The sequence below is a fragment of the Acomys russatus genome, chromosome 14 (assembly GCF_903995435.1).
Source record: "Acomys russatus chromosome 14, mAcoRus1.1, whole genome shotgun sequence".
NCBI classification, from domain to species: Eukaryota; Metazoa; Chordata; class Mammalia; order Rodentia; family Muridae; genus Acomys; species Acomys russatus.
In genome coordinates this window covers 18,834,872-18,862,473 of record NC_067150.1, presented here as the reverse complement: position 1 = coordinate 18,862,473, position 27,602 = coordinate 18,834,872, and the positions used below count along the sequence as shown (strand labels likewise).

The following is a 27,602-nucleotide window of genomic DNA, read 5'->3' as shown; positions in this document are numbered from 1 at the left end:
GATGTCCATAAAAACTAATTAATAATACTGGTTGCAAATGCTTCTAATTAAATTGCTGTATAAAACAATATGAATGAGGCCCCTAATCTAGTCCACACAGGTACAAGAAAGATTTGCCCCCACCAACAATATTCTGTAACTTTTATCACATAAGTTGAAGCCAATTTTGACTCTAAGTAATTGAAAGCCTCTTGGCCAAAGATTTAATTTCTTGTTCACCTGCTGTGGAGAACATCATGTGACTTCTTTTAGGCAAAGTGGTGAAAAACATACACACACCTGTACCCTCTAAGGAATGGAAAGCAAGATCAGTTGTATTTCCTCAGACACTTCTGGCTTTGGTGCTACAGTTAGGAAAGAAGAGTGATACACTTTGATGTTATTTCAGGAAATTCTTCTTCTATAGTTTTGATCAGTTAACATACAAGGTGAAAGATATCAATTTCAGGTCATAGTCATCATCTCTGGAGGCTAGAACCCTATCTGTTTCATGTTTCAGAGCTATCTGGTCTACCTCCCTAGTAGAGCTAGATGGCAATACACTGTACACAGCTCAGGTTAATTGGTTGGTGACAAATGGCTCCTCTTGATATCAGCCTTTGTAGATTCATCCTCAAGTTTTCAGTGGGCCTCCACTTCCTTTAGGCTGTTCCCAGCCTATGACTGAGCATATAGAGATTACAGATCCACTTCTGTGAAGAACAGGGCTCCTTTTCAGTGGCCTTGGTTCAAGAACTACTCATCAGACTGGCTAGAACTTTCATAAAACCATGATGTAGTCTGAGGTCTTGTTGCCAAAGATCCCCTTCATTATTTCAGGGAAGTCCAACCTATATCTCAGTCTGAAGGTTTTATGTATCTCTATTTTTCTCATTACTGGTATTTTATACTATCAGTCACTTGCCTATCTAACTCCATGTTTCATATTCTGCCCAGAAGGCCTGAATTAGCAATCACACTCTGAAGCTCAGTCACTGTAATCGATATGCATTTGCTCTTGTTCATATGTGTTTGAGTTGACTGAGACAAACTCCCAACTCAGCCTCAGATCTGAGTAAGGCTAAGATCGTATTAGCTGGGATTGCACACGGATCACAGGTGGCTTAGCTTCGCATAGAATCACCTAGGCTGAGCTCACTTAGGAAGCTCCGGTTTGGAGACATCCAAGTCTCCATCCTCAGTTTGTGCATTCAGTATTCTCTAAAGAGGAAGCTTCCATGTTCTCCGGATTCTCATGCCATGGCCTGGAATGAACATAAAATCATATGCAGTGTTTTCTAGCAGTTCATACAAGTCAAAAGGCCAACCCAGACTTGACTGGGGAAACAAATCTGACTTCTTACTGGAAAGAGCTGCAAAGCCACATTGCAACAGGCATGGTGACAGGGTGGGGTAAGGAAGTTCAACCATTATTTCATTAATCTCACATCCACCTTGGCCTTTGGTCAGGCCTCTGATCAGCATGTCTGGACACTTGGCTGCCCATCACAGAGACCTGCCATCTCCTGGCTGCAGCTCCTGGCTGCTGTGAGACAGGGCAAGTGGTAAACCCCACTCACTGGAGCGACTTCCAGTTCTAAGCTTGCTCGGGGGAACTTGAAAAGCTTTGCTGAGTGCAACGGGTCTCTTTTCCGTCTGTTCGCTGTCACCTTGCATCAGTTTCAGCTCAGAATGCTGAAGGAAAACAGGCTATACCCGCATTTGAACTCAGCCATACTTTTCCAAGGAGCAAACTGACAATTAGGACCAGGGCCGGCATCAAAAAAGAGCAACCCAGCGTGAAGCCGGTCTAATTAGTCATATGAGCAGAGAGCTTCCCCTCCACTTCCTCAACAGCCCACGCTTGTCCGATCTCATAGGGACCCCTTGCTCCCTGACACATTATTGAAGGGGAATTGGGAACAGGTAGGTACATGTTAATATCCTGCATGTCCCTTGCTTGTTATTGATATGTCCCTTTAAGAGTTACATATGGATTCCTTTTTGGCCACTTGAGCTGGGGAGTGAGCATTTGAATTATGCTACAGAAGTTCACCAAGAAGAAACTGCTGCTTTCGGACTCTGGGGCTTTTATACTTTGTCTCATGTTAGTGAGAAACTGAGCAAGAAGAAGAATTTGGTATGAAGGCTAGACACGGACTGCTAATCCTGGCAACTGGGTTGTTTAGCTTCTGTGTTTGCTGATTCTTTTTGTCCTCTTAAAAAGTCCAAGTGCTACCACCAAAGGTCAGCTGGCCTGTCTTAAGAAAAGATTAGGAGGACATTGGAGCAGCACCTTGATGAGGCAGCTCTGGGGGCTAAAGAAAAGGTCCCCTGCTTTTGAGGGTTCATTAAGAAGCGGGTCTAGAGGAAGCCAAGCTTTGCACCAGTATACAACTTGCTATCACCTGGATTCTCACAGCCGCATAGCCGGACCTTCCACCGTATGTCTATGCATTTTCATATTTGGCTTTTAGACAAGTCATCTCTCTCTCTCTCTCTCTCTCTCTCTCTCTCTCTCTCTCTCTCTCTCTCTCTCTCCAGGTGATTCTCAACCCAAGGACACTGGCTACATGACCATTAGTGTAATTTTAGTTACTTATTTTCCAATTTGGAGTTCAAGCCAACCTTGTAGAAAATGTTTGTCTTTATTGGAACCACAGGTGCACTTTAATTTCCTCATTTAAGTATTAAGCAAAGACATATACATCGCCCTGCGGCTTGGCAAATACAAGGCGGAACACAAGCACTGCTTCTCCCTCTGGCCTCCCTTCCCTTGCCAGCTGGATTAAAGTCTTGTGACAAACTCACTCTGTCCATTTTTGCCCTCCATTAGTTAACTGCGTTGCAAGCTCTTAGCCAATTTTTTTTTTTTTAAGTCTTTAGGAAGTTCTCTCAGACAACAAGCCCAAACTATCTCCTCATGCCTCTAATACCTATGTAATTTCCTCCCAAGGCCATCTCATCTGTGGGGTTTTAAAGACAACATCTATGTTGTATAAATTGTGTAGCCTGAGACAACTTCATATCTTCGCTCTTTATTAGGAAGAAAGAGAAGATGGAATAGGAAGAGAGAAAACAAAACTTAGTCATGCTGCAAAAGACATCAGAAAACTTGTTCATGATGCTGCCCGTTGTTTAGTGAAAGGTGGGAGGCCTGAATCTGACAGAGCGGTTGATCCCAAGGTGATGACAGACTGTCATCAAGTTGTGTGGCAGCAGGGGCCCTCAAGGACACATTTGAGTGAAGCTCTGAGGTATCCACATGGCTTTCTACATTTTGACCCTGATCCCTTCTTCTGGCCCATGACGGTGACCCATGTTTGGAACTTCTCACACCGGCCACTCCCATTTGAGTGTCAGCCACTGGGCCTCAGGTGCTCTCCTGCAATCTGGTGTCAGCCCCAGAGACTCTAATCAAATGTTCTCTGGAAAATCACCAATTAGCTCTCTAATCTCCAAATCTAATGACTCCTTGAGCGCTTGTCACTGCTGGACACCCTTTACGGGTTTGAAATGCTCTCTTCCCGTTAACTTGTTCCTCTTCCATTGTCCCTCTCCCTTAGCAAGCTTAGCTCATCTGGCTTCCAGCTTTTATCCCCTGAGGACTTCCTTTCTGTGGAGTGATATACTTGAAAATGTCTTGGTATGTGGGGTGTGTTAGCAGTTGAAGAACTGATTAGGAATTCAGGCCTGGGAAGGAGGCATGGGATGTGTATATGTGACAGGCACTTCTATAATGTCATTTAAACCTATACTGAAGGCTGTGTTCTTTTGTATAATAGCTGTTAAGATCACCCTTAAAGCTTTGGAAAAAATGAACTACATGACATGGCTAGCTAGAGGGCTTTTATGGTCTCTACTGCCCGAGAAGGACTGTGGTGTAACAAAGTGTCTTCTACTGAGTGATTGGTCATTAGTTCACCTCTTTGCTCATCCCAAATCTACCTACACATGTTAAAAAGCAGATCTGTTGCTTGATACGGCCAGAGGGACTTCTGCTATCACAATGTCATCACTCCCATCTCAAATAGACCATAGATAAAACACTGTGACCCATGGTAACTTGGGGAAGAAAGGGTTTGTTTCCATCATGAAAGGGGAATCAGTGTAGGAGCTCAAGGTAGGAAGCTAGAGGCAGGAACTGAAGCAGAGCCAGTGAGGAATGCGGCTTATTGGCCTGTTCTCAGCTTTTTTTCTTTTTTAATTCCCCACCTTGAGACTGCCCCTTCCACATTAACCGTTGTTAGTCAAGAAAATGCCCTACAGATTTGCCTACGGGCCAATCTGATGGAGGTGTTGTCTCAACTGGGGTTTCATCTACCTAGAGGATTCCAGCTCAGGACAAGCAGACCAAAAAAAAAAAAAAAAGACGAAGCAGCATAGGATTCATAACCACTGTGCCACCTCTCCAGCCTGCAGTGCGGTGCATTTGAGAAATCCATGTTCGCGATTTTTCTGTAAATCTAAGAACAATTCTCTTCCAAAACAAGGGAGACTTTGCAGTCAAAGCTGAGAAAATTGTGCCTCATCAGGTCTTAGGCCCAAAAGGTACCAGCAGAAGCTTTCCAAATGAAATGAAAGCCTAGAACCTCAGAGGGGAGGTGAGAGATCTGAAAAGGCACCGCTAAAAAAAAAAAAAAAAAAAAAAAAAACCAAAAAAAAAACCAGATGTTTATGGCATTAGCAACAATACTGTCTTCCAGGGTTTGTGTCATACACAAAGTAAAAGAGTGCTAAAAATAGCACAAAGAGTGGGAGCCAAGTGAGTGGAGTCCGGTAATTACACATGTTTCTAATGTTTGGGAAGAGCTCATCAGTAGCAGGATAAGGAATCCCAAGGACACGCAGCATTTAAAAGCAGCAAGATGACTTTAATTCCAGACACCTTGTAACTGCTGCTAGCACCGCCCTCAAGCTTGACAGGAGGGCTAAAGATTTCAAACACTGTGGAATGGATCCCTGGCTTCTAATGGTGCTGAAAAACTAACAAACTGAAATTCTGAGATCATTTGTGTGCTCTGTGTGTGTGTGTGTGTGTGTGTGTGTGTAAGAGACAGAGAGAGAGAGAGAGAGGGAGGAGACGAGAGAGAGAGAGAGAGAGAGAGAGAGAGAGAGAGAGAGAGAGAGAGAGAGAGAGAGAAGAGAAATCCAAAGGTCAACATAGGGAGTCTTCTTTGAATGTTCTCGCTTTATTTTTTCCAGACAAGGTCAGCCACTGAACTTAGAGCTCATGACTTCAGCCAGCTTGACTTGCCAGCTATGTGCAGGGAGCCTCTGTCTATGCACCCTCCCCACTGAGACTGCAGGCACACCCCATCTCACTTTCTGGGTCCTGGAAAGCCACATTCAGGTCCCCATGCTAGCGAAGCAAGCACTTTACTGGCTAAACCATCTCTCCAGTCACCTGGATCAGTAACTTATTTCTCAATTCAAGGTACATCAGCCCTTGATAGCAGCCTTAAGTTTGTTAATCATTTATAGCCGAGGACACACAGGGGTACATGGCTGTCAAATTGACAAATCCGACTCCTTGAGCTGACAGGAAGGCAGGGCTTATTGCTACAAGTAATTATTAAAAATTGTTAATCAGAAGTAAATATAATTGTTCCAGGTTGATAAAAGTTGAGTGTATGGCCTCAGCAAATCTCTTACATCAGTGTTAATACCATCCTCCCCTGTCTAAACCTGCTTCACAGCAAGATGCTTATATTCATCAAGCCTATCCCACTTCCCTCATTTCCTCCAAATTTATAGCTAGTGGGATCTCAACATACCTCAGAAGAGTTGTAAAGGCTATTCTGTGGAAATACACTTTATTCTCGTCCCAATTTTTAAGTAACCAATCACTCTTATCTATTCATCTTAAGGCTTTTAGCCACCTTACAAAATAGGTTTCATCATGGCACTTTCATACCTTACACTGTTACACTTTCCTCCTGTCCATCCATTATATGCTCTTACACTTTTCTCCACTTCCAGTGGTCCTCCAAGTTTCCCCAAAGAGTCCCCTCTCTGTTACACACACACACACACACACACACACACACACACACACACTTGCTTATTTTGCTTAACATGATGGTTTCCAATTACACCCATTACCCTGAAAATGACACAACTTCATTCTTCTTTATGATTTTATCCAACAAGGTAATATATGTGCATATAAATATGCATATTTTGCATTTTATTCATTGGTCATTTATTTTGGCAAGAGCCTGGGGAACATGTATGGTAATGAGTACACATTTGGCACAATATAGCATAAGCTAATTTGTTGGTAGGACTGCGTTCATTATTTTTCTGTATTTAATGTGCCTGTTTTCCTGGCAGAAATAATTGTGATGTTTTGTTTGTTTGGAAGACTGAACATCCTGATGGTCTCTATTCAAGGAGATCAAAATACCAGCTTTCTCTGCTATGGCGTCTAGGAAGGACTCCAGGAACTCAGGGAAATGTAAGTAACAGTCGATGTCTTATAAGCAAGCAGCCTGTGCCTGTGGCCCCTGAGAGATGTTAGTCTGTTGGGGAATGCGCAAATGCACTGGGGGTGAGAGAGAAGAGCCAGCACCCGACCTGTGGTAGAGATCCCTTGCAAGTCAGGTGGTACTCCCCCAAACCAGAATGATGATTTCTGTGGGATCATGGGATTTTTGGAGAAGTGGTGGCTAGATGGCAACATGCTATGTGGTTCCCATAATGAATGGTAGTTCTGAGTGGCAGGCAAGGGATTTAGACACATCAGGAGGTGGGTAGTGGTCAACTGACCCCAGTGCTCTTAGGAAAGAAAATGACTTCCTAAGAAAAGATTACTTGATTTGTATTAGCAGTAAAACGGTGGGCTTGCTGAACAAAATCATGATTTGTGTTGTCACAGTAAGGGGTAGAGAAGATCTTTCTTGCATTCCCCAAACCTAAACACTCCACAGACCTAGAGTCCTTGATTTAAAAGGAGAGCAGGTGCCATCATCACAGAAAAGTGTATACATCGCTCTAGATTTGTCTCCAGAAGAAACTGCGCCGACATAACTGAGCAGCAGTGAAGCCAGGAGGGGGAACAGTACCAATGCCAGCGGAGTTTATTAGACGTGGGTTTATGATTACTTTCATTTCTTGTGGCTCCAAATTTCTCTGTGGTCCAGGATCAAAATTAGGCTTCTGCAAAAGTGTCAGTGGTACATGGAGTTCAGGTCCTAGTCAGTCCCACAACAGGCCCTGGAGGACTGCTGCCCTAGCCATGTGCTGTCCCCTCCTGCAGTGGTTGCAGTTGAAGAAGACCAGGGCACCAGAACATCCTTGCTGGCTGCCTGACAAGTGATGAGGGTGGCAGGAAGGAATAGGCTGAAGATTCTACAAAGGCCCTCTTCTGGCAGAATAGGAAACCAAAAATAACACCACAAACCAGGAGGACTTACAGAGATTAAGGGTAGCATTAAAGATTTAAAATATACATGAACAGTAATCCTTATACGCCTTTATTTAACATATATATATATATATACATATATATATATATATATTTTTTTTTTACTCACCAAGAATCATATAAAAAATGGCTCCATTTGAAGAAAGGCTAGATGATGATGATGATGAAGGAGGAGAAGGAGGAGGAGGAGGAGAAGAAGAAGAAGAAGAAGTTAACAAAGTCTGTCAAACACAATAGAATTCTGGATGGAACTGGAGACTTGTAACCAACCCTTGGCACTTTTGTGTAACTACGACAGTTCCCAAGGCTGCCTTTCACCTGGGACACCAGCAGTGTACCAGCAGTGTCTCACCTGGGGCTGTCAGCTCTGCTGCTTGCCACCATACTTCCGTGTGTTCAGGTCCCTGACCATTTTGACATTCCAGGGGGCTTTGGTGAGTTCTAATTCTCATCTGTGTGTTTCATTAAGGGCAAAATTAGTACCAAAACATGCCTTAAGATTCAGCATCTGTACATCGGTGTTTATCTCTCCTGTGTTTACCAAAGGCAGGCTGATGGCATGGGGGTGAGCAGGGGGGTGGGTGGGGGGTGGGGGAGTGTGCCCAACAGATCAAGTTCTTTCAGATAACAGAACTTATCATGTGTGACAGCTTTCTCTCCCTGTGAGACACTGTAGGAGTTATGTATTGATACATTGCAAATGATGACAATTTTAGCAGTTGACAGTACTAAGAATTTAGTTTTTTTTCACACTGTGTCCATGAGTCAGGATTCTCTGAGGGTTTGTCTGGGCGGCTGTCGTAGCAGGTAGCAGATCTCCCACAAAGTTGACTGGCGGGGTTGAACTAACTAAAGCTTTGACTGGGCTAGAGAATTCAGTTGAAAATTTTGCTACAATGTTTTCAAAACAAAAGTGATTACTGTTAGCTATTGGCAGAGAACTTCCGGTGGTAGCTAGCTCAATGTCTCTGCACAGGGCTCCTCATAACAGGGCACATTGCTTCTTCCAGAAAGAGACAAAAGAGAATAGAGAGGAACCGAGATGAATGAAAAGGGACAGAAGAGAAAGAGAAGGGTATGAATGGAGAGAGAGGGGAAGGGAAGGAGGAAGGGAGGAAGAAAGGGGGAGGGGGAATTGAAACTGTCGTATTTTATAACTTAATCTTAAGGTGACACATCTCTTCTGTTGTATTCTCTTGGTCACACAGCCCAATCCTGGCACCATATAAGGAGGAAGAGAACTTCACAAGGGTGTCATACCAGGAAGTGGGTGCATCAGGGACCAGGGAGGCTGGTGACCTCAAAGTATGATTAGTTATCACCAGGAAAGAACAGCCTCCAAACGTTATTTGCATTATGAATAATAATATAACACAGCACACACACACACACACACACACACACACACACACACCTCACAATTATATCAAGAAATCTGGGTCTAGAAGGGAAAAGAAAAATGGAAAATGATTTATTGCTAAAACATTCATGTCAGTGTTGTTAAAGTTTCTTAAAGAGTATTTGAAACTCTTAAATCCTCCAAATACCATTTGAGAGGACTTTTCATCTTTAAAGGGGAACTTTATAGCCATGCTTTTATTTGGACCTCACAAAACTATTGTACCTTGATAAATGTTTAAGCATATCCCCAGGAAGCTGGACAAAGGGTTTTTTTTTTCCTCTTAAGGACTGGAAGGACCAGACCTGGGGGCATGCTGAGTAGTAAGTTTCTGACCCCTAGTCCCACAGTTTCCTTGCCACTTTCCTTGTTATCTTTGAAATGTAAACAGATTCCAAATTCATCTGGCTTTTGTTTTTGAACAACACTCTGTGGAGGACCTAGGTGATTTTTTGCACTGGTGTAATGAAAAATAGAACTGGCAATTGACCCCATTCAAGGCGATAGCTAAAGTGGCTGATCTGCCTTTTAAGAGCGCCAGCCTCTTAGGCCAGCCACATGATTTATTCTAAGAGGTCTAGTGGGTCTTCTTGCCCAGGTTTCTCCCACTGTACATCCTTTTAAGACAAGAGAATACTCATTCTGCATCCCAGTAAGTGTCAAGCCAAGAAAGGAAAGCTTTATGTATTTACAGTACACCCCTCAGTACACCAGCTATGCGTGCTTGCACATATCTCTGTGTGTGCCTATGTGTGTGCACATGTCTCTCTCCTTCTCTGTATGTTCATGTGTGTATGCTATGGATGTATGCACATGTCTCTCTCCCTCTCTGCACATGTGTGCATGCATGTGTATGTGCAAGTGTCTGTCTATGTATATATGAACATGTATCTATGTGTGTGCCTATGTGTGCATATGTCTCTCTCCCTCTCTTTGTGTGTGGATATATATATATACACATGTGTGCATGTGTGTGCGTATGTGTGTGTGTGTGTGTGTGTGTTTGGTAGAATGTTGCTGTATCTATCATTGTAACTTGGTCCCTTTTCAAAACAACAACAACAACAACAAGATCGTCCTTTAATGTCAACAACTTGATTTTCTCTTCCTCTGAAAAAATTTCCTAATTTCAGTAAAAAGTACAGTGGCCATCAATGTCTAATCTAAAACAAGTTGAACTTGAATGAATAAGAAATGAATAACTCCTTCTGTGTAGGCTGTAAGTGAGTGGTTTGTGGCCAACAGGGGCCATCCCTCTCAGGGTAAGAAGTGAGCAATATCTGCACTCCTGGCTCATGTGACCAAGAGTACATGTTAAATTACTGAGCCAGATTCCAGTCTCTGGCATGTAGGAAAAAGAATAAGGCCCAGGAGGCTTTCCATTCACGTGTGTTAAACATGGTAAATAAGGGACTTAGCCAGCACTTCCCCATGCCACAGGTCAGTCCTATTCACTGGGGGACAGAGTTATTCTGTTTCCCCAGCTGGTTGGTTGCTACTTTCCCTGGCTTTGAAGTTGTCTGTTTCTGGTTGGAAAGTGAACCGAACTGGGATTAACTCCCTTTCTGCAAGTCCCAATTCCATGCCTAGCAAAGGCTGCTCATCCTCATCCCCCTCCCCCTCCCCCCCTCCCCCCCGCCCCTTGGCTGTAATAGCAAAGTTTCATGTATTTGGAAAGTTGGTTCCTATAAAGTTTAGTGATGTTGGAAAAAGAACCAAAACACAGAGAATGGAGATCAGTAGCCATCAAGGTGTGTGTCAGGAAGACAGAAATGAATCAATGCAAGAAATAATGAAGTTTTATAGAAAGAATTGAAGATAAACATAGAATATAAAATCTTATCCCTTTTCTTTAAAACCGTTGTACATTAATAGATGTGGCAGGTTATAAATGTGCTGAGTGACTTGTGACAGTTGGAGGGCTGCTTTGAGATAAACCAACATGACTAAATTGTTGCCTTCATGTAAAGTGAGGAGGTTATGAGTAATATTTGTTCCCTGGAAAGTGAATATCAAATAAAAAGCACTCTGTCTTAAGGACCAGATGACTCATGGTTCTAAAATATGCTACTAATCTTTTGTTGAACAAATGACCACCAAAGCCCCATCAGTACAAAGTCAACCTTCTGGCCAACAGAAAATTCTCAATGAACTTGCTATTGATTCACTGTCAAAGCATCTAGATCAATGGTCCCCAAAAATAAATGCTATGAAGGCCTGCCTTGATTTTCTGCCTGCACTCCTGGAGGCCAAGGCCAAGGTCAGCAATAGATGTGTTTCTCTATTGCTCTCCATCTTGGTTATTGAGATAGGGTCTCTCTCTGAATACAGGGCTTGCTCTTGGGATAAGTTAGCTGGTTGGCCAATGAGCCCCGAATACTGGGGATACAGAAGTGAGCTGCTATGCCTTGCTTTTACATTGAGTGCTGTGGGTCTGAGCTGACATCCTCATATTTGCTCAGCAGACAGTTTACCACCTAGCCATCTCAGCATCCCTGGGTTTTGCATTCTTGAATTTTTGTTTGTTTCTTTTGTCTTTTGAGACAGGATCTCTCTGTGCAGCCCTGGCTGTCCCGGAACTCTATAGACAAGACTGGCCTTGAACTCACACAGATCTCATTTCTCCTTGTTTAATTTGCCTCCACGCTGGAGCCTTCCTCCAGAGATGGCGAGGTGCTTTGACTTGATCCACAATCAGAGTCAATGAGCCATAAGGAGAAATTACCTGGACTCCTCTTTCTGCAGGTCTAATGAAGAAAAAAATCTTGCCCTGAGGATATTTAAAGAAGGAGGAGGAAGAGGAAGAGGAGGTTCTGAGACCTACTGGAACCCCAGAGGAAAACTTTGCCTGGAAATAGCACCAACACCAAAAAGCCACCAATGGGAGGATGTCCTTTGTTCCTTGGATCACACTGCACCTGAAGATGTGTCAAGACATTCCCCACCTGTACAAGGGGAGGTAAGGTAGAGTTTGTGGGTTTTCCAGCCATCTGGACTGTCCCAATCTCTTCTCTTTAGTGGTCTAGCTTTACCAAGTCCCCTCTAATGGTCCTCTAGGTACTAGCGAGTGGGTGTGTGTTTGTGCATGTATGTGTTTGTGCATGTGTGTGTGCGTGTGTGTGTGTGTGTGTGTGTGTGTGTGTGTGTGTGTGTGTGTCTAGGGGGTTATGGTAACTTTTCTTTTGCTCAAGGTTCACAAAGGCAGCTATGCCGCTTCAGCAACCTCCTCCCTCCAAATCAAAAAACAGGCATGCCATTTCTCAAAGCCGACCTTTCAGAGTAAGGCAGAAATAGCAGTACCATAGGGGCCGGGAGTCCAGCAGCTCTGGGTGGATCCAAGAAGTACACAAAAGAGCTGAACATTTTACATCTTTAAAGACCTTGAATGCATACAGAAAAGCTACTGTCTTTTTTTTTTTTTAAATGTGGCTTTTTTCAGAATGCTTAAAATAAATAATTAAAAAATTTCTATCAAACTCTTAAAATGTTTCTGAATAACTTGTTAAAACAAAGCCTTGTAAAGCAGAATATGTTACTATAAAGAAAATTTATTTCAAAGTAAAATTATATATGTGTGCATGTGTGCGCACATGTACACACACACACAAACACACACACACACACCTCTACATGGGCTTTAACATACATCAGATCCCAGCAAATGATAATTAGATGACATAGCAAGTGACCTATACAAGAAACATACAATCACATTACTAGAGTTAAAGGCACCTCAAAGGTTAGTAGTAGAGGTGAGGTCATCACAAGCACTAATAAAGCCTTCAGAACCAACTCCTGCCAGCAGCTGAAGACTCTAGAAAAAGAAGCAGGACACCCCCCCAACACAGACACACACACACACACACACACACACACACACACACACACACACACACCATTGTTTCCCTCCCATCTCTGTTCATTTCCAGCACTCCAAATTCTCTTTAAAGTCCAGGAGAACAGGGTTAATAGCGTTGGAGGCTGAGAGCTTGAGCCAAGGGCAACCTCAGTTCAAGCCAATGCGCCAAGCCTAGTAGCCTCATGAAGTATAGAAAGGTTTATATCTGAGCCTTCCTTCTGTCATCAGTTAAGTGGGAGGGAATCAAATTAGAGAGCACGGGCAGGATGCTTGCTTTTTGGTACATTTAAGCACTTGAAATCCATATAATGACGTTTCACAAGGCAAAGCAACAGCCAACTCAAAACCATAGCTAGAAATTAGGCTGGACTGGCGAGGGTGTGGGGCGGGGGTGTGGAGGGGCGTGGACACACAGGACTGAAGAGCTGCTAAAACTGAAACTCTCAGCTCAGGAGGAAGGAATCCCACGCCGGCTGTGGGACTGGGCTGAGCGCCCAGCACATCCAACTTAAAAACTATTCACAAACATTCACTACTTAGAAGGTCACTTTACTAATTAGCTCTGCTTTGCTAATTACAGTTTACTGATTAGAAACAATTCCAGACTTGCTGTGAGTGCTGAGGTGTCCCCCATCCGCCATGGTCTGACAATAATGGTGACTGATCTCTACGCTGGGCTGTTGGTTTTAGAAATATATATATGTCATGCAAGAAATGTAAAGAAGCTGAAGATGAGTGTTGGGTGACTCATAGCCCCTCTCTCTAAGCCAGTACTGGAATCCCTCCTACCCTTTGGGACCAAGAGAAAACTATCTGCTGCAGGTGTAGGAAGGTCTTTTTAAAGCCTGTGGCTTGCAAAGACGTTTTGCTCATAACAATCAACAAGCGCCCTGAATATATTTACTGTTTAGCTTGCCATGGTTTGGGCTTATTTAAACGTGCCCACGGTCTAATCAAAGGACGCGGGTGCTAGACCTCCGTCCACTTTACAGCCACGATAAAACAGACAGACTGAATGGATCTATCAGAGGACAGACAGGTCCCAGGAAGGCTAGAGTAACTTGACCCTAGTCAGTGGTGGAAACCAGGACCACTAAGCGATCAGCCTAGCAACTTCTTCCAATCTCCATCCCTCTGGCCTGCTTTTTAAATGAGAGGGAGGGCGAGAGAGACCGGGTTCAGCCCCACTAGTCCAGCGTTAGGGACGCTAAAGCAGAAGGGTCGCCTTGAGTAGCAGGCTGGTCAGGAACACTTCAAAAAAATGTTTTAAGGAGCCAAATTCTAATATAATAGTAGCAACGCCGCGTGTTGACTTAAACACTTCAAGTCTGTCATCTTACTTCATCTTTACAAGCTAGGGCGGAACATTGCTCGAGACCCATTTTTCAGATGAGAAAACTGAGGTTCAGGATAGTTTGTGAGTGACCTCTGCGGTGTAGAACTGGGAAGTCAGAGGAAGAGTGAAGAGCTAGGAAAACGAATTCCAATAAATCATGGACTGATATAAGGCTGGGTAGAGGCGGCTCATCCGGCCAGAGTGATGCGTGGCCCTTTCTCACAATACCCCAGTAGCACTGCAGCTGCGGCAGGGGCCCACCCCTACCCCCTCCTCGCCCTGTACTAATGGGGGTAAAGCTGGCCGGCGCCATCCTGCAAGCCCAGTCTGATAATAGCCCTGATTAAATGGCGGGGCAGCCAGAGAAAGGCCCCGCCGCCGCCAGCGCCCAGTCCCTGCGCCGGCAGAACAGGGACCAGCGGTGGCAGAGGCTCCGCCTCGGCGTCTGCTTCCCAGCCCTAGGGCCACCGCAGCTGCAGCTCTAGGCACAGACGAGGACCTCTGGTCTTGGAAGAAAGGCCTTGGGGCAGAGTTGACCCGCGTGCAGGTCCCCAAAGAAGGCTGTAGGGAGCCTGGCAGCGTTGGCCTGGGGCAGGTCTTGAGGAGCCAGGCCTCTTTGAGCTCCTCCATCGTGCCATCAGCCCCTAGGCTATGAGCTGGACCGGCCTCTTTGCAGTCTGGGTTTGGGACCCTGAGCAGATGCTAGAGATGAATGGAGAGGAGCCAAGAGGTGACCATTCTCCGCAGAGAAAACAGCAGGCGTGTGAGCTCAGACACAGCTCTGCGGGTGCCCAGCACTGTGACAGACTGCCTATGCACACCGGACCACTCAACCTGCACTGCTTTGCCTTAAGGTCGGGGCTACTTCCCCTTTCAAAACAAGGGAAAATAAGGCCCAGAGCAACACAATGGCCAGGGTCACAAGACCAAGACAGAGGAAGGTGACTTAATTTTGGCAGTGTGCCTCTCAAATTTAGAGGCATAAGAAGACTTCGTGGAGCCAAAGGAGGGGTGTCCAGCTCTGCTAGGTAGTAGTAATGGCCATTTACTACTTCCTGGGTAGTAACTCTCAGAAAAGAATGACAAAAGCTGTAGTCCACTAGTTCACCCAAGTTTTCACACACACACACATACACACACACACACACACACACACACACACACACACACACACACACACACACACTTCTGGGTTCTGAGACTACTTAGTTTCCCAGAATCGTTTCTTACAGGAACTTGGGGGAAACCAGTGGTCGAAATTGAAGGTGACCCTTGAGGAGCCCAGAGACTGGTCACACAGACCAAGGGGACATGCTACCACACCTTGGAACTCGTCTAGTGCCTTGGGCAAGTGCCTAACTTAGCCACTGCAAAGCTTGGCCATATTAAGGGTGCGATAAATAGATGCTTTTCGAGATTCACGGAAAAACTGAATGGTACAAACCGCCCTCAAAGTGTGAGGTAACGGTGACAATCCAGCAAAGAGGCTGTGGGTCTGCAGCTATTCTAGGAAGGTGTTCACAGTGACAGCTTCTTTCTTGACTTCTATAAGAAGATGCCCTCCTCCACTTGGTTCGCACCTGTTTCTCTCCACCTCCAAGTTCCTGAGACCTAGCACACAGATGCCAGAGACTGAGCTGTTCCTCAAACTTCTTAGGGTATGGCTGGAACTCTTAAACTCACCTTTTAAAAAAACAAGATATAATTACATAATTTCTAAATAAAGATGGGATGTTGGCCAGCAGCAAAACGTATGAAGACCCTTGCTCTTACACCAATAAACGTGGCTTCCTTTAATAGCTGATGTGCAGATCTCATCAGTTTCCATTTTACAGCTGTGGAAATAAAGCCCAGTGCCAGAACCCAGCCCCTTCCTCTTGCAAGGGCTCAAAAGCTGTTTATTTGTCTTCTTGGGTGTTCAATGTGAGGCAGTTACACCCCTTTACCCCAGGAGTTCTCTCAGCAAAACCTGTATGGAAATGCCAAGCTTCTTTTCCAAAGGGATGCTTAAAAAATAAGTCTCCAAGTTTAAGGACAACAAGCATATGCAAATTGCCACACAAGTCAGTGTCTGGTCCCAGTCAACAATAGACTGAATTCTCCAAGTCCTCTCTTAATTTTCTCAATTCTTTCCTACAATTCCTTCCTTCCTTCCTTCCTTCCTTCTTTGTTTTGTTTTTGAGGCAGGGTTACTTCTCCTTGTCGTCCTGGTTCTCTGGCACTGGCTCTGTAGACCAAGCTTGGCTGGAAATCACAGAGATCAGTCGGCCTCTGCCTCCTTAGAGCTGGGACTAAAGATGTGCACCACCAGTGCCTTGCTATATCTTTCCTACAATTTTTATATTTGTGTGTGCTTATCTGCATCCCATATCGGGTTACACTAAAGCCAGACGGTTAGGATTCTGATCATTGAGTTTGGCACAGTAACCAGACCAAAGTAAGCACTAGGTAATATCAGTAAATGAACAAATACTCTTCATTTGTTGTTTATTAGATGCATAGGTGTTTGTTACCTCTTGCTTGCTTCAGGCTTTGTTGACATTTGGGAATTGGAACCCAACCCCTTAATGGGTGAGTTTTGTCAACAGCTGGCGGGAGAAGGGGGATCTTCAAACAGTGGCTTCTCAGGCGTCTTGATAAGGTTTATGGAAGGGATCTTGGAGGCTACTTCCTGATAAAGATGTGGGTCTGTTGTAGCTAAACAGCTGATCCAGGTTTCTGCGGAGTGCAAAGTGGAAAACTTAGGAGCCGCTCCTGCAGTCACCAGAAGGGGCAGTGCACAGTTGCATCAGCAAAAGAAACCACTCAAACGCTGAGATTGCCCACCTTAACAGGGAAATGGTGCGGTAAGGTAGCTGTGGCTGCTCTCCTATAATTTGTTTAGTTTTAAACGCCTGGGAAATTGCAGTACTGGAAGGCCCCTTCGTCGTTTCTCTAGAAAGCCATCCTTGTAGGCCCTATGTGCATGCCCCCCCCCCCATCCACAGCGTGAGAGAATTTGCCCAATTGGAGCCTCACCAAAAGCCTAGGTGGACACAGCTTGTGCCTGATGCCAGGGGGCAGCTATAAGAGTGCACACTGTAGTTGCCAGCGCACGACTCTTCCAAAGCTTCCCCTTTGCGTTCATTCCTGGTTTCCTGGTTCTAGTTGCTTATTATCAACATCATTTTGATCAAATGCCTAACCTTCCGGACAAGCCTGGGACCAGGTGAGGCCCTCCAAGTGCGCCAATGTCAGCAATCAAGCAAATACCCAAATGTGATTTTTTTAAAAATCGAAATATTTTAATCCTCGACTTTTAAATAGCATTAATCAGTGGTGTGGGGCCTGAGGTGACGCACTTTCATAGGAAAGAGAGAATAAGAAGCGAAGATGCAGGGGTGGCGTGAACGTGAGTCTGAGAGGCTACAGATCCGAAGGCGCCCTGAATGGAGCCAATCATACATCCCAGCAAGCAAAGCATTTGCTGCTGAGGCGAAGAAGACGTTCCTGGCCTTGGAGGCTGAGTCTCTTTAGCCAGCAGCTGAGAGAAAAAACGGGGCGCTGGGCTCTGCAGCCTTTGGTGCCTTATCTTCTGATCACGCGGACCTTCCAGATGGACGGCAGCTGCCTAAAGTCTAGGCTATGTCCCTCTCTTCCCAGCCTAGGCTGGGCAGGAATGAGATCCAAGGTTAATTGCGCACGTTTCACTCAGCTCCCCGCACAGGATACCGACACGTAGAAGCCGGCTCTGTTTTGCCTTCAGAAAGGGGAACGGGCGGGCGAAGTCCCCAGCCCTGTAGTGGAACCAAGGAGCCTTGCGGGCAGTATGTTTCGGGGACACGTCCCGCGGCTTTTGCTGGCAAACACGCTCTTGCTTCTTACGAACTATTTGAATTTGAGAATGCCCAACGCTGCCATGGTGTGCTTCGGCACCAACCCAGACCCTGGGAGGACAGGCTGAGACCTCTCCCCATCATCTGTCTTCGCTGAGCATGGAGCATGGAGCATGGAGCATGGAGCGCTCCCTACGCAGCACCGGGAAGCGCAAAGCTCGGGCGTACCGAAGCCTCTGCTCAAAGGCCTTTTAAGGCTGTGACTGCCCCGCCCCCTCACTGTTTGGGGCGTCCTCCTCAGTAAACCAAATGTACTGATCTAAAGGCACGGTGGCCCTTTACTGTCTCTTTCTGAGTGTCTACCCGCAAGAACTGGAAGGAGAATCAGGACAGGACTTTGGGCCATTTTCGAAAGTAGTTTCCTATTTACTGAGAAGCTGATGTCCCTATTGCGCTTGGCTTCTGCCTCCCAACCCCAGCTGCACTACGGCGGCCCCCTCTGCTTGGCCCAGCGCCCAGGCGAAGTTCTCGCCTTGGGCTCCTGCGGACAGTCAGCTAGACCCACGCGGGATCTGTCCTTGTAGCTCCAGGCAAAGCGTATAGAAGAGTATTCGTTAAGTCAGGAACATTGGCAGAAAGCGGGTCAGAAACCTGGATGGTTTTAGGCAGTCGTCTAAGCTCCCGAGTTCTGGGGGGCTACAAAAGAGAATTTTCTAACATGCATATCTCATATTAGGGGACACTGCCCAGTCCTTCTAGACAATACCAAAAGCTTAGATGTCTCTGCTAGCTCTGAAGTTTAACTGTCTATGGCAGTGCAAACTTCTCCACGCCGTCCCAATCTTCTGCGTATTTTTCAGAACTATCTGGTGTCTCTGCGATTAAGAGTATCCAGCTCAAAATCAAATACTTAAATAGCTGCGTGGTTTTGCTTATATGGAGTAATCGTCGTTAGTTATTGTTGGGTGCTTCACACAGACTGCATTTTTTTTTTTTTAACTTCACAAAGCTATCTACCACAGGGCGGTAAAGTATTTTAAAGTAGATGACAAAACGGAAGCTTCAAGAAGTTTGGGAAGCACAAAACCACAGTGCTAAAACGTGCGAAAAGGCAAGACTTGAAGCCTTTTCCAGTATCTGAAAGCAGCCTGAACGCACAGCCTGTCATCAGCCTGGCCAGGGTCCGGGAAGTGTTACTGTGATTGCTTTGTTCTAGCTCCGTGGGTGATTTTACGTGTTAACTCTCACTTCTAGAAGGGCTTTGAAGGGAGTTCAGGGTTAGCTACTCTCAGCTTCCCAAGGTAGGAGGTTTGGATACCCGGTGGCAGCACCTCTCTGCCAACAGTGGCTCCCTGCCTTATAAACAGACATTGATTCATAGAGGCAGTGAATCTATCTGAGAGGAGAGCAGTTTACCAGCATAATACCCCTGCAGGAATGTTTCCCTGTGCTGATGGTTTCAACACCAACAAGATGCATAGCTTAGGGACACCCAAGTGACTCACCCCTGGCCCCTGGATTTGTTTAAGTGTTCATTTCAATGGCTCTGGTTCACTCTCTCCTCTCACTCGCTCAGCCTCATCTGCTTTTGAGTGATTTTCTGAAAAAAAAAAAAAAAAGCCAAAACAAAACAAAACAAAAACCCCAAAACTGGGCTAAGGTGGCATTTGTAAGATTGTGAAAACTGCGTCCCACAGTTCAGCTTTCACGTGCTCCATCAGTTTCTCTGAAATGTATCTCTCTGGGTACCATTCCAACTACAATCTAAGCTGCTAAGGTAATTAAGATAGTGCCTCTCCTTATATTAGATGCAACAGCAAGTTTTATCAATTGAGGTGTAATGCCACAGTGAAGTAATGAAAACTAGATCCAGCAAACAAAATCTGCAACATTAGTTGAAGAAATCAGTCTATATTAACCTCTTCTCTCCCTGCCCCACAATCCCCCAAAAACCCACCTCTTGAGAGAAAACTGCGTTTCTTCACAAACTCTAAAATTTGAGACAAGAAGTAAACCAATGCTAACCTTACAATAAAAAAAAAAAAGTTACCTTGGTTAGGATACAGTATCTAAGGCAAGAGATGGGGCAGCAACTAAAAGAGTTCACTACCCAGCACATAGGCAGTACATAGAGAGCTCACAACAGCCTGTAATCCCAGCTCCTAAGCATCTGGTACTCTCTTCTGGTTCTCTCTAACTGAAGGGAGGCCTGGAGAAAGAAGACGATGGATGCTCTGCTAACTTGTCGCCTTCGGATCTTTTATAAATAAGAGATGGCCCAGACAAGGAGTAAACAAACACCTTCTAGTATGAACCGGCTGCCGGTCTCCTAATTTCGAAATTTCCCCAACATTGACACTTTGCATTTGGGCAAAGACGTTGAAATGAGAAAACACTGACAGGATGACCAGGTCGGCCTACATCAGAATTTCCTTAGATGCCAGCATTCAAGGATGCTCTTAATGGTTATTTTGGCTTCCGATTTCTCCCACGACTTTGTTTCGGGAGCTGGGGAGCTGTGAAGAGGATGCAATGGGATACAGGAGATGTTTTTTGTTTTTGTTTTCCTTTTTTCCCTCTTAAGACCTACCAAGAGGTTCTTAATCGCCAGACCAACTGGCCGAAAAGCAGAGCAAATATTTACAGTTATAGCCTGAGTGTGTGTGTGTGTCCTCTATAGTTTACAGGGCTGTGAGCGAAGCGGATTACCCTGCGAATTTGGAGAATTTGAGTTATTTAGACTGAACAAGGCCAACAGAACTCCTTCCACGGCCGTGAGAAGTCCTGGCTCTAGCCTGGGCTGCTGGGCAGACGGGTGATTCCGTGTCCAGGAAAACCAGGACGCTAGGAAGGTCACACTTCCCCACTGTGCGTCGTTTCGTGGTTCCCTCTGGGCTCCCAGTCCAGACCCTGACGTTTGCTTGGGGCACTGCCCTATTTTTCAGAGTCCCTCTCCAGAGTAGAAAACCCAGACTAGAAGCAACCAGGGCGCAGCAGAAGACCAAGTTCGCCAAAAAAGCATCCTTTCTGCAGGCTCCCTGCAGCTCAGCATTTCTTTCCCAGGGTTGTGCCTCTCCAGCTCTCTGTGAAAGTTGATATAACTTGGGGAGCGTGAAGTAGGGGATCCAACATTGGGGACTGTACCGAGTTACCACGTTAATGCTGCTCAGTGATGAGGGACTTGCTCTACTTGGCCCTTTTTAGCTATTTGGGGACCCTTGAGCGCCAGTAGGAAAGAGTGGAGATAGCAGAACTCAGTAGGGCTTCCTCTGCTAGCGTTCGGTCCTGGTTCTGAGGGGCTGTGAAAGTACAGCTTTAGACAGAGCGTGCCATCTCCCCGCGGGATCTGAGACGCCAGACAGTGGTGGTAAAGGTAGCTGCGTCACCCCGTTGGCAACACTGTTCACTGTGCCTTGTTTGGGACACTACACCAGGAGCGCAGAGGCAGGGGGGGGGGGGGGGTCGCCGCACTCCAGGCGGTCCCCTCCAGGCGCCTCTAGGCTCCGCCCCACGCCGCACAGCCAGGAAGCCATGACGTGAGACTACGCTGACTGGTTGCTGTCCGCAGGGACCGCTGCCGCCAGCAAATTAAGGCGCGGGGCAGCGGGCGCCCAGGCGCAGTGTTGATCGCGCCTTGCAGCATTCTGCACTGCAGCGACTCGCCTCCTTAGTTCCCGCGCCCTAGAGAGTCTCACCGCTGGCCGTCACCTCCCGGGCACCTTGGCCCCTCCGCGATCCCCAGCAAGAGAGGGAGGGGGAACTCGGCGTAGGTGCTGGGGATTCCGCGTTTTTGCGCAGTTGATGTGTGGTGTGCTCCTGGCTTGCACAGAGTTTTGAGTTTGCGCATGGTCCCCACCCTGCTTTCTTGCTGGTTCGAAGTCTCTGAGGCTCCCCTCCTTTGCTCTAGCGGACTGGAGAAGCCATCGTAGAGCCCTGGGGACGGGGACTGGACTAGTCAAGAGTCCCCAGTTCCGTTCCCACTACTGCTTTTTTGGGCTGCCTTTTGGGTCTTTGTCTCCCTTGGGGGAAGCTGGACAGCCGTTTGGCGGGCCCGTCCCTGACCCGGACCCAACGCTGGGGACCATGGAGTTCACCGTGTCGCCCAAGCCCCAGCTATCCTCTCGAGCCAATGCCTTCTCCATTGCTGCGCTAATGTCCAGCGGCGGCCCCAAGGAGAAGGAGGCAGCAGAGAACACAATCAAACCTCTGGGTAAGTCGCGGTGCGAGGCTGTCCATAGAAGCCGCGTTTCTTTACGTGTTCTGACTCCGGGCGGTTTGCTCCTTGGGAAGCAAGGGTAGATCGCTACTAAGTATCAGACTTTCAGTCAGAAATCCTTTCTAGGAGGAAGATTTTCTTCTCCGCCCAAGTTTTCTTTAGGGGTTTCACTGGCAACCAAAGCTCGTGGGAATCCGGATTGTGTTTGTAAGTCGCTTTTCCCGGTTTCCTGGAATCCCGACTTCAAGTAGCTTGTAGGCGTGCTGTACAAATTTGTTCGAGTGAAAAACAAATAAGGTTTGTTTAAGACACAGGATCCACGGTGCGTATAACATCTGAGCATGCACTTGGAACCAAAGACGCTGAGAGACTTCACAAAAAAACAGTTTAATTTTCCTACCACAACAAACAGCCTTAATATGTCTGTAAAGGATGGTAAAAATAAGGATCCTGCATGCCAAGAAGCGCGAGGCTTATCAGTAACCTCCACTGTATACTTGCCATATTCAATCGCGATTGGCGAAAGTTCCCCCAATTCCATGACGTTTAGTTACACTGCTTTTGTTTAAAAACTGTTTTCTTTACAGAAGATACTAGGCACAGACCAAAGGAAGAGGAGTGATGAGGTTCTCTTAGTTTTATGAAAGCAAGGACCAAAACAGGGGTTATGAAAACCCCTTTACAGCCCAGGGAGAAAGAGTTGTCATTCTCTCCATGGTCCTGAGAAGTAATTATCGCAGACCCTAACCACCGACTATTCTTAAAACCAGAAATAGAATAGCAAAGTTAAGGCAACTTAAAAAAAAAAACTCACTAATTATTCTTTCGTTTCTCTATCCTTTCCCAACTCAACACCACATCCAAAGTGACAGTAGAGAAACGTTAAGGGGATTTTATGGAGCTTACACAGAGAGAACTAAGGTCCAAAACCACCTGAAACCAAGAAGGAAATGAAGACCCCAGAAACCAGTGCCAAACGCAGCGCTGAGCTCTGAGCTGACTTCCCAGGTCTCATCTAGTTCCTAAGTCACGAGAAAGCCCTGTGAGCTAGCCAGCCAACCCCCGCGGTTTAGAGATAGCACTGGCTGCTAACTTCAAAGTCCACTGCTGAGGCTTCCTAGGCTATCCTTCTTACTTCAGGAAATTCTTGTTTCCATCCCATTTTGGTTCCCAGTAAGAAAAGATGATCTCAGGGCAGAGTTCCTGACAGGCATGTGAGCACTCCACTATTATCATATCTTCAGCAGGCCTGTCTCTAATTTTCTAAAAACAAAGCAACAAAACAAAACAAAAAACAAAAAACCTTCTTCAATCAATATTACAAATTCTAAATGCTAGGCCAATCCCAGCTCTGAACCCTTCTCTCTCTCTCTCTCTCTCTCTCTCTCTCTCTCTCTCTCTCTCTCTCTCTCTCTCACACACACACACACACACACACACACACACACACACACACACACCAGTTATCCCTTCCAGTATGGGAAAGGAGCTTGTTCACCTGCTTTGAGAACAGCTCTTCTCCATTTCCTTCTTATCCCTTACACTCACCTGCCCAATAGAGCACAATTACTTAACGTCTAAATAAACAAAAACACCCAAAGGTTCTATTCAGAGACAGTGGGGCATAGAAAGAAAGAAAGAAAAAGAGAGAGAGAAAAGAAACTGCAAGCGGTAAGTTTCTAGAGTTCTTCATGATCCACCATTCAAGTATATCAGTTCTACTTTAAATAACCTCTTGAGCAGTTCTGTTTTGTCCCTGTAGTCTTTCTCTGCTTCTATGGTGCTCTGGCCAGGTGGCACTTGGAACTTGCCTGATCATATTGCTTTCCAATTCCCTATTAAGATGTGGTGTGAATGTGCTTCCAAAAGTGTTTCAGGAAAATACGATGTTGTTACTGTCTGGGCTCCTTTTATTTTGAAACAGCCTGCATGACAGTTGATTTGGCAAAACTCTATTTTCTGTTAGCCTCACATTGAGAAACAGGAGAAATAAGATACTAAACCATATCATAAACTCAAGCACACACCACATGTGCATACACACAGTTGGAACTGGTTGGCTTTCCTACAGAACAGTGAGAACACACTGTTGGCAGGTTAGTTTCACACTGGATGCAAGGAGTTTCTTTTTTAAGAGATGGAAGTTAATTGGAAGGGAAAAAAACTAACCAAATCAACCAACCAAGCAAACAAACAAACAAAACCCCCCTCTGTATTGCACCAAAGCTACGGTGGAGGTTTTCAGGCTCTTATCAGTTGGGCAAGGGGGGTGTTTGGTTCGTAGGCAGTGATATTCCAACCCACAGGTAGGTGGCAAAACATTCTTCTCTCTCTTTGCTTTCCTGCTAGCCTGGTGTTGAAGTTGTTTTCCTCACTTTCTGGGCTATTTGGGGGAAACAGTTGTATACATGATCTCTCCGTTAATTTGTGCTGTGTGCCGGTCTCTTTCTAGTGCCATCCTCTGCAGCTGCAAAGTCTGAAATTTGGCATGATTGTGGTAATAGTTACATTTTACCCTTTAAGATCACAGCGTTTCCTTTCCCTCACTTCTCATATTTTATTCCTAAGAGAGCTTTAGCCACGTCGGTAACAGGTTCTGGTTGTTTCATTTGGTTAGTGTCCAGCCCCGGGGAATGTCCCAGGTATATTTTGCACATCGATGGATCCTGCTTTTCTGCTGGACTTTCAGAGTTTAGCAATAGCAAATCCAAGTGCCTGCTTTGGGTACTCTGGCCAGCTAGCTCCTTCCTATGGTGTTCCTTGTTACCTAGTGTCAGCAGTCAATCTTCTTTCTTATTGCCTCCAGAACAATTTGTGGAGAAGTCGTCCTGTGCCCAGCCACTGGGTGAGCTGACTAGCCTAGATGCTCACGCGGAGTTTGGCGGCGGCGGGGGCAGCAGCCCTTCCTCATCCTCTCTGTGCACAGAGCCACTGATACCCACGACTCCCATCATCCCCAGCGAGGAGATGGCTAAAATCGCCTGCAGCTTGGAAACGAAGGAGCTCTGGGACAAATTCCATGAACTCGGCACGGAGATGATCATTACCAAGTCGGGAAGGTAGTTGGCATGGGCCGGCGCGGGGGACTGAGTGAAGGGTACACGCTCAGCTCTCGGGAGCGGCGAGCGGGAGCTGCCGCACCAGCTCGCTTAGAAAAGGCCCCGGAACTGGAAGTGGAACTGGGTCTGGCTGCGAAACACCGCTGCCCCGCTCTTGGAGATGGGGACTTTGTCCCGCAGCCTGATCTTTGCTCCCACTCAGGCAGGCATTTTGGGCACCGAGCAAAGTTAGGGTGGAAGGCGTTCGGATGGGGACTACTACAGACAGGAGGCGGAGGGAGAGGATCTCAGTTATATCTAGTTTGCAGAAGCCTCCCGCTTCCAATAAAAAGTCAGCTGAAAACCTGTGCATAAAATGAAGGCTGGAACTAGGAAGGAAGTGAGGGCGGTGGCCCTGGACGCGGGAGCCAGGCTGTTCCCGGGACAGGCTGCCTAGCAAGTAGCTCTAGACCCTGGGCTATTCCCACCGGGTCTCAGAAGCACGAGCCCCGCCCCGCCCCCTCCCCCCAAGGAATGCCCGGGATTTTTGGTGTGTTAAGTAACTGAGCCATCTCTGGTTATTTGGGAGAAAACAAGCCAAATTTTTTATCTACCAGTAAGTGCCCCGTAAAAGAGATACAATCCCCGCACCCCACACCCCCGCTAGGAAAGTCGTGCCTCTGAAGGAACGTCTTGGAGGGCTCATAAACAAACAAACAAGAACCAAAGGAGAAATTGGGAACTGCTTAGCGGGCGGTTGCAACCTTATTTTCTCCCTGATTCAGTCGCTCTTTACAAAGAGTGACTCCAGATTCTCTCTCTTTGTCAGGAGGATGTTCCCGACCATCCGCGTGTCATTTTCTGGAGTGGATCCCGAGGCCAAGTACATCGTCCTGATGGACATCGTCCCAGTGGATAACAAGAGGTATCGCTATGCCTACCACCGCTCTTCCTGGCTGGTGGCCGGCAAGGCTGACCCTCCCCTGCCAGCCAGGTTTGTGACTGTTACCAACCTTTCTGATTTATATGAATTGTAAGCGAGTTGTTTTTAAGCACTGGGATCTGGCATGAGAGATTTCCAAGCCCGGACACACGGCAGGATTGAGTTTTTAAAAATGCTGCACAGTCGTCAAGAAAAGTGAAGTCTGTGCATACAGGCAATGCTACCTTTAATTTTATCTCTCATAAGTAATCCCAAATGTTTGTGAAATTTCAGTTTGAGTATTTGTCAGAAATGTGACCTTTTTGAGCCACATTTGTGTAATATTGTTGTGATATTTCTGACGGGCTCCACATGTTTAAATATATTTAAGGACATTTTAGGCCATTTGTTAACAGTGTGGTTGTATCTGCACATAATATGCATCATTTGGGTAAAATTGATTGTTTTTGTCTCAGAGAAGACTCACTGGTTTTACGTAAGGACAGCAATTTCCTCCTCCCCTTTACAACTTTGGTGGATAAATGTAATTCAGTAAGTTAATATTCTTTTACATTAAACATAGCTAACACTGGAGACAATCCAACTTGTTTGCTTGGTTACATTTGCTAATAATGTTTTTTCTGGGACTGCCCTGTCCCTAAAAGCCCCTATCAGTTTTTCTTTTGAGCATTTTATTCAAACAAGCATCCAGGAGAAATAGAGTCATAGCCGAAGTTACAGGGTCCCCTTTGTAGCTATTAACATGAAACAAATAGCATGTGCTGATTCCATTGTTTTGACTAAGAAATGGCACATCTCATGACTACTTCTTGGTAATTAATTGAATGTTAGATCACAGCCAACCATTTATTTGAAGGTACAAATCTAAGATCCAGGAAGGTGTTACAAAGAGTCCGATGGCTCTTTATAAGCATGTAGTCTGCAGCCACTCACAGGGCAGACTCAGTGGGAATGTGGACAAAGTGCTAAAGGAACACCAGCTTCAGCAGCATGCTAAAGCACACCAGCAAGCAGATGATAACAATCTTCGCCTTTCTCTTCTTAAAAGAGAATGGATGGTTACCTTCCAAGCCTTCCAAGTCAGCGTATTAAACAACTGAGATTGAGAAATACTTGTAAATGACAATTTGTCATTCTAAGTGGAAAAAGTAATAACTTATAATAGAAATTAAGATGAATAGATTTGGTATTTTCTATTATTTACTTTGGAAGAGCCAATTCAGTTAAAAAGTTTTGTTTTGTTTTGTTTTTTGTTTGTTTGTTTTTAGAAACTGAGTCTTACTATGTAGCTCAAACTGCCCTTCTGCCCTTCTGCTTCGGGATCCAGACTGTTCCGGTTGTAATGATTGTAATGGCTCAGGAATGCTCAGTTTCCAGTTTTTCTTTAACACTGATTTCAAGGGGGCTGAGGGAGACATGAATTTAATCAATTTCTTAACCATTTTTCTAAGCACACATTTGTTTTTGCTTTCTTTATCCTTTCTTTTTCTCTAGTCTTTCACTTTTATTTATCCTTCCTCGCTGAAGGTGTGGACAAATGCTGCAGGCCAGCGGGACTTCAGAAATATGACATGCTTGATTATGTTTC

At 45.7% G+C, this 27,602-nt stretch overlaps 1 protein-coding gene across 1 annotated transcript in view; it reads left to right on the top strand.

Annotated features, from left to right (window-relative positions):
- Positions 1-21,404: 21,404 nt before the first annotated feature.
- Positions 21,405-27,602, top strand: part of Tbx20 (T-box transcription factor 20) — a 47,938-nt gene continuing 41,740 nt past the window's right edge. Inside the window, exons 1-3 of the mRNA XM_051156092.1 lie at positions 21,405-22,027; positions 24,840-25,092; positions 25,901-26,065. Of these exons, the coding sequence (XP_051012049.1) occupies positions 21,901-22,027; positions 24,840-25,092; positions 25,901-26,065 (545 nt within the window). The 5' untranslated portion in view covers positions 21,405-21,900. The remainder of the gene's footprint in view (positions 22,028-24,839; positions 25,093-25,900; positions 26,066-27,602) is intronic.